Source organism: Falco cherrug, unplaced genomic scaffold (assembly GCF_023634085.1).
Source record: "Falco cherrug isolate bFalChe1 unplaced genomic scaffold, bFalChe1.pri scaffold_273, whole genome shotgun sequence".
Classification (NCBI taxonomy): domain Eukaryota; kingdom Metazoa; phylum Chordata; class Aves; order Falconiformes; family Falconidae; genus Falco; species Falco cherrug.
Window position 1 is genome coordinate 31292 of NW_026599438.1, and position 9577 is coordinate 40868.

At 60.4% G+C, this 9577-nt stretch overlaps 2 protein-coding genes across 2 annotated transcripts; both read right to left on the reverse strand.

Annotated features, from left to right (window-relative positions):
• Positions 1-5781: 5781 nt before the first annotated feature.
• On the reverse strand, positions 5782-8435 carry TMEM160 (transmembrane protein 160). Its single transcript, XM_055700439.1, is given in 5 exon segments — positions 5782-6586; positions 6588-6616; positions 7053-7080; positions 7082-7146; positions 7235-8435. Coding segments are annotated over 5 exon segments (552 nt in total). The 5' UTR covers positions 7476-8435; the 3' UTR covers positions 5782-6397.
• Positions 8436-8556: 121 nt separating this feature from the next.
• TBCB (tubulin folding cofactor B) lies at positions 8557-9261 on the reverse strand (the record flags this gene model as incomplete). Its single annotated transcript, XM_055700437.1, is given in 4 exon segments — positions 8557-8731; positions 8830-8902; positions 8997-9129; positions 9131-9261. Coding segments are annotated over 4 exon segments (455 nt in total), but the record flags the coding sequence as incomplete, so codon positions are not given.
• Between the last annotated feature and the right edge of the window lie 316 nt (positions 9262-9577).

Genomic DNA, 9577 nt, shown 5'->3' on the forward strand with positions numbered 1-9577 from the left:
CCCGACAACAAAAACAAACGAACAAACACAAAGCAACAACAACAACAAAAAAACACCAGGAAAAAAAAAAAAAAAAAAGGCAAAAATCTTGGGCTGGGGCGCTCGGCGAGACGGGGAAGCCAACGCCGGGCACAGTGGGAGCGCGCCGGGGTGGCCGGACTTGGGGTTCCAGGAGGATATTTTTTTTTTTTTTTTTTTTTTTTCCCCACCTTTTGGTTTTGGGTAGGGGGTTGAGGAGCGGATCCGGCGCCGGCGGGACAGTGGGGCTGAGCCGGTGGACCCCCCGTGGCGGGGGCGCTGGGCGGATCGGACATTTCTCCAGCTGCCCCTGGACTTTGCGGCTCGGCCCCGGCGCCGCCAACCCCCCCTGGCATTCCCCGGGATGTCGGCTGGAGCTCATCCTGTGTGGTCCACGGCTCATCCGGCACGGCCCCGGCTTGCCCGGCGTGGTCCAGGGCTGGTCAGACGCGCTGTGGTGCAGCCCGAGGCTCGTCCGGCGGGGGCTGAGGGTTGTCCCGTGGGACGTGAGGCTCGTCCAGCGTGGTCCGCCGCGGCCCTAGGTTTGGTCAGTGCAGCCCGAGGCTCATCCAGCATGCTGCAGCGTGGCTCAAGGTTCATCCAACGTGGTCCAGCATGGCTTGAAGCTCATCCAACATGGTCCAGGTGAGCCCAAGGCTCATCTGACATGGTCCAGCATGGCCCAAGGCTCATCCAACGTGGTCCAGCATGGCTTGAAGCTCATCCAACATGGCCTAGCACGGCTAAGGCTCATCCAACATGGTCCAAGGTAGCCTGAGGGTCATCCACCGTGGTCCAGTATGGCTTGAAGCTCATCCAACATGGTCCAGGTGAGCCCAAGGCTCATCTGACATGGTCCAGCATGGCCCAAGGCTCATCCACCGTGGTCCAGCATGGCTTGAAGCTCATCCAACATGGCCTAGCACGGCTAAGGCTCATCCAACATGGTCCAAGCTAGTCCAAGGCTCATCCAGTGTGGTCCAGCATGGCTTAAGGCTCATCCAACGTGGTCCAAGGTAGCCTGAGGGTCATCCACCGTGGTCCAGCATGGCTTGAAGCTCATCCAACATGGCCCAAGTTAGTCCAAGGCTCATCCACCATGGTCCAGCATGGCTTAAGGCTCATCTGACATGGTCCAGCGTGGCCCAGGGCTCATCCAACGTGGTCCAGTATTGCTTGAAGCTCATCCAACATGGTCCAGGTTGCTCTGAGGTTCATCCAACGTGGTCCACCATGGCTTGAAGCTCGTCCAACGTGGTCCAGCACGCCTAAGCTCATCCAACATGGGCCAAGTTAGTCCAAGGCTCACCTGACATGGTCCAGCATGGCTTGAAGCTCATCCAGTGTGGTCCAAGTTAGTCCAAGGCTCATCGGACATGGTCCAGTTTAGCCTGAGGCTCATCCAGTATGGTCCAGCATGGCTCAAGGTTCATCCATATGCTCCAGCATGGCTTGAAGCTCATCCAACGTGGTCCAGGTTGCTCCGAGGTTCATCCAATGTGGTCCACCATGGCTTGAAGCTCATCCAACGTGGTCCAGGTTGCTCCGAGGCTCATCCAACATGGTCCACCATGGCTTGAAGCTCATCCAACGTGGTCCAGGTTGTTCCGAGGCTCATACAACATGGTCCACCATGGCTTGAAGCTCATCCAACATGGTCCAGGTTAGTCTGAGGCTCATCCAAAATGGTCCAGCATGGCTTGAAGCTCATCCAGCGTGGTCCACCATGGCTTGAAGCTCATCCAACATGGTCCAGGTTGCTCCGAGGCTCATACAACATGGTCCAGCATGGCTTGAAGCTCATCCAATGTGGTCCAGGTTAGTCTGAGGCTCATCCAAAATGGTCCAGCATGGCTTGAAGCTCATCCAACGTGGTCCAGGTTGCTCCGAGGCTCATCCAACATGGTCCAGCATGGCTTGAAGCTCATCCAGCGTGGTCCAGGTTGCTCCGAGGTTCATCCAACATGGTCCACCATGGCTTGAAGCTCATCCAACATGGTCCAGGTTGCTCCGAGGCTCATACAACATGGTCCAGCATGGCTTGAAGCTCATCCAACGTGGTCCACCATGGCTTGAAGCTCATCCAACGTGGTCCAGGTTGCTCCGAGGTTCATCCAACATGGTCCACCATGGCTTGAAGCTCATCCAACGTGGTCCAGGTTGCTCCGAGGTTCATCCAACATGGTCCACCATGGCTTGAAGCTCATCCAACGTGGTCCACGTTGCTCCGAGGCTCATCCAACGTGGTCCACGTTGCTCCGAGGCTCATCCAACGTGGTCCACGTTGCTCCGAGGCTCATCCAACGTGGTCCAGCATGGCTTGAAGCTCATCCAACGTGGTCCAGGTTGCTCCGAGGTTCATCCAACATGGTCCACCATGGCTTGAAGCTCATCCAACATGGTCCACGTTGCTCCGAGGCTCATCCAACGTGGTCCACGTTGCTCCGAGGCTCATCCAACATGGTCCAGCATGGCTTGAAGCTCATCCAACATGGTCCACCAATGGCCCAAGGCTCATCCACCATGGTCCAGCTTATTCCCAAGGTTCATCCAACACGGTCCACCGTCAGCCCAAGGCTTCTCCGACACGGTCCGGCGCGGCCCAAGGCTTGTCCGACGCATCCCAGGAATCGTCTGGTGAACCCCAGGACCTCCCTGGGGGTCCCCCCCCTTTCCCCACCCCCCCCCTCCCCCCCCAAAAAAAAAGCCTTCACGGGCGCCCGGCGTTGCCTTTTGGGCTGGGGGGGGGGTGGGGGCGGGACACGACACCCCCTCCCCCCCCCTCCCCCCCCCCCCCCCCACATCCCAGATTTCCACCCCTCTCCAGGGATTTTGGCATTAAGCACTTACCGGAGGGGAGGGGTCGGGCCCGCTGCCCATCCCCCACACCCATTTTGGGCTGGATTTGGGTTTTTTTTTGGTTTTTTGTTTTTGTTTTTCCTCCGGAAAAGCCGGTGCTGATTTTGGGGTGGGGGTCGACGGGATTCAGGTTTTTTTTCGTTGGTTTTTTTTTTTTTGTTTTTTTTTTTTGGCGGGGGGGGGGTGGGGGGGGGGAGGGGAGGAGGGGAAGGAATTTGGCTGCGGCGAGGGATGCTTGGGGGTCACCCCCAGGGGGTGGGGGGCTCGGATGGGGGCTGGGGGGGACCCGAACACCAAGTCCATGCCCCTCCCCCACCCCCCAGCCTCCCCTCCCCCCCAGCCTCCCCTCCCCCCCTCCCAGTACCCGGGGTGGTTTTAAACTGGATTTTCATGGTACCACTGGGAGAGCACAGGGAAGGCTCCCGCCGCCCCTCCTGGGTCTCTTCGCACTTTAAGACACCCCCTCCCCCCCCCAAAGTGACAAAAACAGCCCAAACCCCCCCAAAAAAACACCTCCCCCTCCCCAGGGGGGGAGGGCTCCTCCGGCCCACGGAAACCCTCGAAAAGGGCATTTTTCTTCCCCCAAAATTGCTCCAGTCTTGTGCTTTAAAACGAAAAGTGTTGGTGTAAATAGCGGCCCGCCGGCTTTTTTCTTTTTTTTTTTTTAACTAAAACTGGCCAAAAAAAACCCAAAAAGAAGGAAAAAGAAATAATCCCCGCCCCCCCCCTCCCCCATCGCCCCGATTCTCACCCCAGGGAGGGTTTTTTTGTTTTGTTTTTTTCCCATAAAAAACGGGGGTTTTGGTGCCTTTTGGCGTGGCCGGAGGGCCCTTCTGGAGGATTTTTTTTTGTTATTTTTCAGGGCTGGGGGGAGGAGCAAAAAAAATAGGCAAAATGGGGCAAAACACTAAATTTTCACCATCTCCCCCCCCCCCTTTCCCGCCCCTCCCTCTCCTCGCCCCGCTGCACCCTGCTGCGGTTTTGGGACAAAACACCCAATTTTGGGATTTTTTTTTTTTTTTTTTCACACCCCCCCCGCCCCCCCCCCCGTGGATTTAGGTTTTTCCCCATTAGGTTGACACCTCCCCCCCCCCCCCCCCCCCCCTTTTATTTTTATTTTTATTTTTTTTTTAGGAATGTCGTATGGGAAAAAACCGTAGTTTTTAAAGCAGGCTGTAAGTTATTGTTGAAATAATAATAAAAAAAAAAGCAATTTTTTTTTTATTCCCCTCTGCTCTACATCCCCTCCTCCTCCCCCCCCCAAAAAAACCAAAACCATTAAAAAAATCCATTTTTAAGCGATTCCCACCAAAAAAAAAAAAAGGAATTTTGGGGGGTTTTCGGCTGGCGAAGGAGCTCGACGGTTCTTTCTCGGGATTTTTAGGGTCTAACCAACCTCCGCCCCGTAGTTTTGGTGATAGAAGTTGCCTTTTTCTGCTTCTTTTAAGGACGTTTTTAACAATTTGTGGTATTTTCCAGGCCGATGCGATTAGTGCATGAAAAAAAAAAAAATAAAGTTTAACGCTCGGGGGGTCCGACGGGCCCTTTTACTGCTGAATTTCAAGAGAAAAGAAACAAAAAAAGAAGGAAAAACGAGAAAAAAAAATAAATTCTGGAGTGGCCGCCGATGTTTTTGGGGGGCCTGGGGGGTGGGTGGTGCCCTGGACCAGTTGCAGACTGGGAGGTGGGTGGCAAAGTGGGGAAAGCAGTCGCAAACCAGTTGCAAACTGGGGTTTGGGGACTGGGGACTGGCTGCAGACTGGGATTTGGCTGCAACCGGGAGCCAGTGTGAACTGGGAATGAGCGGTGAACTGGGAGTGGGTTGCAAAGCTGGAAAACCAGTTGCAAACTGGGGATTTGGCTGCAAACTGGGAGCCAGCAGTGAACTGGGGAAGAGCGGTGAACTGGGAGCTGGTTGCAAACTGGGGAAACCAGTTGCAAAGGGGGCTTGTAAACTGGTAACCAACTGCAGACTGGGAATTGGGATGCAGGACAGGGCTTTGCAGACTGGGGTTTAGCTGCAAACTGGGAACCGAGCAAACTGGGAACCAGTTCCAAACTGGGCCTTGCAGCCTGGGGAGCCCCTGCAGACTGGGAACTGGCAGCAAACCAGCCTCCACAAACTGGGAAACACCATTTTCAGGTTAATTGGGAGGAACTGGGGCAAATCAGCAGGAAACTGGGGGTGGGGTGTGGTGTTGTGTGTCGTGTCCCCCCCCCTTCCCAGGGCCCCTGTGAAGGAATTTGGGACAAATTTGTGCTTTTTCCACATTTTTTTTTATTCCTCCCCCCCCCCCCCCCCCCCAATTTTCCCACGCCGACCGCGGGGGCTGCATCAACCAGGGCCAAAAACGCCCGTTTCCAGCACGGCGCCCCAATAAACTCATTTTTTTAATTAAAAAAAACCCCAAAAAACAAAAAAAACCCCAGAACAGAGCCAGGCGGGGGGTGGGTTTTGCCCCCCAACCCCCCTGTTTTTTCACAGCAGGAATCGGGGTGCAAACAGGGTGGGCGCTGAGCATCCCCCCCCCAGGAGGTGAGTGAATAAATATAAAGCAGCCAAAACTGGGTTTTTTTTGCAGAAAAACAGCGTTGGGGGAGGGGGGAGTGTGAGCAAGCCCGACCAGGGGGTGGGGGGCTTTAAGTGGATTTTATCCGACCCCCCCCCCAGGAATTTACCATCTTCCTGGGGAATTTTAATCCTCCCTGCAGAGGTTTAATAGGCCCTGGGGGGTGGGGGTGGGGTAATCTCCCAAGGGGGGGGGTTAATTATCCGGGGGGGGGGGGGGGGGGGAATTAATCCTCCTGGGGGGAAATTAATCCTCTCAGAGTCGGTTTAATCCCCCTGGGGGGGAAAATTAATCCTCCTAAAAGTGGGTTTAATCACCCCGGGGGGGGGGGGGGATTAATCTCCTGGTGGGGGGATTAATCTCCTGGTGGGGGGCAGGGAATTAATCCTCCCCAAAATGGGTTTAATCATCCTGGGGGGGTTTGATTAATCCTCCCAGGGTGGGTTTAATCTCTCTGGGGGGGGGGGGGCAATTAATCCACTTAAAGTGGGTTTAATCCCCCCCAGGGTGGGTTCACCCCCCCCCCCAAAGCAATTTCCAATCCCCCTGGGGGGAGGATTAATCCTCTCAGGGTGGGTTTTAATCCCCCTGAGGTGGGAATTAATCCTCCTAAAGTGGGTTTAATCACCCGGGGGGGGGGGCGTGTGTGTAGGGCAATTAATCCCCCTGGGGGGGGAATTAATCCTCCCAAAATGGGTTTAGTCATGCTGGCGGGGGAGGGGGGGGTTGATTAATCCTCCCAGGGTGGGTTTAATCTCCCTGGGGGGGGGGGCAATTAATCCACTTAAAGTGGGTTTAATCCCCCCCAGGGTGGGTTTACACCCCCCCACACACCCCCCAAAGCAATTACCAATCCCCCAGGGGGGTATTTCCGCCACCTCCAGTGATGGGGGGTGGGGGGTGGCGTGGGGGTGGGGGTTTCCCCAGTTGTCACCTTCCCCCCATCCCGGTCACTTTTCGGGGGGCTCCTCGGGGACGATCTCCACCTCCAGGCGGCCGATGTAGAGGGAGAGGGCGCAGAGCCAGAGCAGGACGAGCAGCGCGGCAGCGGCGGCGTTGGCGGCGGCGGTGGGCGCCGGTAGCATCATGGGGCGGCGCAGAAGCACCAGGTTCACCAGGTAGGACCCTGCCCCATAGGGAGACGCACAGACCCCCCAAGATGAAAAATCCTGGGGGAAAAAAAAAAAAAAAAAAAAGAAAAAAAAGAAATAAACCCCGAAAAAGCGCGGTGGAGAACGTCTGGGGAGCAGCATTTCCCACGAAGCGCAGGGAGGTTTGGGGTATTTGAAGGAGAAATGGGGGAAAACATGGCAAAAGAGGGAAAAATCAAGGTCTTGACAAAATGTGGACCCTAAACTGGGGGAAACAGGCCCAAAGTGGGCAGCAGGGGGGGAGGGGGGGGGTGACGACAGGGATTGGAGGTGGGTTTGGGGTGTGGGGAGGATGAGGGGGCTGGGGGGCTCTGGGGGGCCTGGGGGTGGGGATGTCCCCAAGGGGGATGGGTGTCCCCTGGGTGGGGGTGGCCGCAGAGGGTGTCCCCAAGGGGGATGGGTGTCCCTGGGTGGGGGTCCCCAGGTGGGCGCTCCCCCCCGCCCCGTTCCCCACCGTAGGCGGCATCGCGGCCGGTGTCGCCTCTGCACGTAGGAGATGACGCCGACGCCGGTGGCCAGGAGCCCGTTACGGAACCAGGACAGGAGACCTGGGGAGGGGGGAGGGGTGGTTGAGGGGGATGGGGGTGGGGGGATCCCCCTGCCCGCCCGCCCCCCCCCCGGTCCCCGCCCCCTCACCGCCCTCCAGCGCCTTCCGCAGCAGCCAGGCGTCCGCCCGCTCCAGGTCGGAGGCGGCGGGCGGCGGCGCGGCCCGGCCCAGGCTGTACCGGGGCCCCCGGCCCCTCCCGGCCGCCGCCCGCAGCCCCCTCAGCGCCGCCACCGCCGCCCGCCCCGCGCCGCCCCACCAGCCCATGGCAGCCCGGCCGCGCCCCGCCCCCGCCTGGCCCCGCCTCTTCCGCCCGCGCCGCCGCCTGCCCATTGGCCGCCGCCTCCGCCGCTCACCGCTCCCAATGGCCGAGCCGCGCGTCTGTACCCGACGCCCCGCCCCGCGCGGGGAAAGCTCCACGGTGATAGGTCGGCGCGCTCCCCCCACCCACCCGGAAGGGTCGTCCCCATTGGCTGCGCGCGGAGCATGTCGGGAAAAAACCGGCCTTAGACCTCCCCACCCCTCACGCGCCCCAAAACAAGAGCCAAAACAGCGATTTTTTCACGTTAAAAACGCCACTTTATAAGGCGGGGCCGAGTCACCGGTGCCCCCCCCGGGAGTGAGAGGGGGGACACGCAGCGGGGTCCCCCCGGACGGGGCCGCGGCAGCGGGAGAAACGGGCCCGGTACCGGCTGCGGGGGACGCACGGGTGGGGAGGTGGGAGCGGCCCGGCCCCATTCATCGCCCATCGCAGCCCCCTAGCTCCGCCTCCTGCTCCGCAGCGCGCCCGCCGATTGGCTACAGCACAGCAGGCCACGCCCCCTACAGCACGCAGGGGGCGTGGCCCCCAAGAGCATCAAGCCCGCCTATTAGCTGCGCCACACAATTGGCCACGCCCCCTACAGCTGAGAGGCGTGACCCGAACAAAGACAGGAAAGAGCGTCGAGCCCACCTATTGGCTGCGGCTCACAATAGGCCACGCCCCCTACAGCTAGGAGGCGTGACCTGAACAGCGACAGGGAGGCCATCGAGGCCGCCTATTGGCTGCGGCACACACCTGGCCACTCCCCCTACAACCGAGGGGGCGTGACCGGAAGAGAAAACGGGGAACAGCCTCCAGCCCGCCTGTTGGCTGCGCCACACCACAGGCCCCACCCCCCGCGCGGAGGGGGCGTGGCCGCGGGGAGCCCCGCCCCGCCAGCGGGCCGCACCCTGCGAGGGGGGTCCGGGGGGGGGCGGATTTTGGGGTGAAAATAAGCGCGGGGGTCACGGGGGGGGGGGGTGACGGGGGGGGGCGCCCCGGAGCAGGGCAGAACAGGCAGCAGTTTGACACCGCACCCCAGCCCAGCCCCCCCCCCAATTTCCCACCCACCCCCCTCCATGGGGTGTCCCCCCTCCCCCCCCCCCACGGTGTCCCACGCGAGTGTGTGTGTCCCCCCATGTCCCCCCCCAGCCCCCCGCCGGTGTCCCCTCACAGCTCGTCGTCCAGGCCGTAGTCCTCCTCGGGGAAGTCCCCGGGGGTGACGCTCTGCGGTTTGACGAAGGCGCCGTACTTGGGCTGGCACTCGAAATAACGGCGGCCGCCCACACTGGGGGAGGGGGGAAACTGAGCTGGGGGGGGAGGCCCACGGACAACCCCCCCCCCCCCCCCCCCCAAAAAAAAGAGGGGACACCTGGGGGACCTCACCTGCCGTCGTGCTTGCCCAGTGGCTCATCGTAGCGGACACCCACCCAGCAGCCTGGTTTGAAATCAGTTTGGCCTGGGGGTGGGGGGGGTGTGTGTCAGCAACTGGCAAGGGGGGGGGGGGGGGATAAGCCAGGGGGGTGGGGTAGGGACAATTTGGGGACACATACCCACGTACATGATGGTGGCCCGTTTGCAGGGCTGCCCTGGCACCCGGACTTGGCAGCGGGCCCCCAGGGGGAGGGCGGCCGCCAGCGCCGCCTCCTGAGCCCGGCGCTGCTGCTGCTCGGCCGCCCGCCGCCGCGTCCCCCTCCGGGTCGTAACGTCCCCAGCGCTGCTGGCGCAGGAAGGACCGTAGGGACTCTGTGGGGGGACACAGGGTTACATCGGGTGCTGGGATGCGTGTGGCACCCGCAAAGGGAACTGCCAGCAGTCCTCAGCGCACGTGGCGGGGGTCCCCAACACGTTGGTGACAGGTGACATCGCGGGGGGCGACGCAGCAGGGGTGGGGGCAGCATCACCACGGGGGACAAGAGGTGGTCACCCCCAAAGTACCACCATGGGGGACAGGGGACAGTTGCCTCAGGGTGGCGGGGACATAACGGTGACCTCAGCGGGGCACAAAGTGCCACCACGGGGGACAGGGGAAGGGGACACCCCCTCAGGGCTGACCCCACAGGGTCACAGGGCAGGGACGACCCCCAGGGAGGGGACGGTGGTCCGCGGGGACGCCGGTGTCACCTGGTCGCTT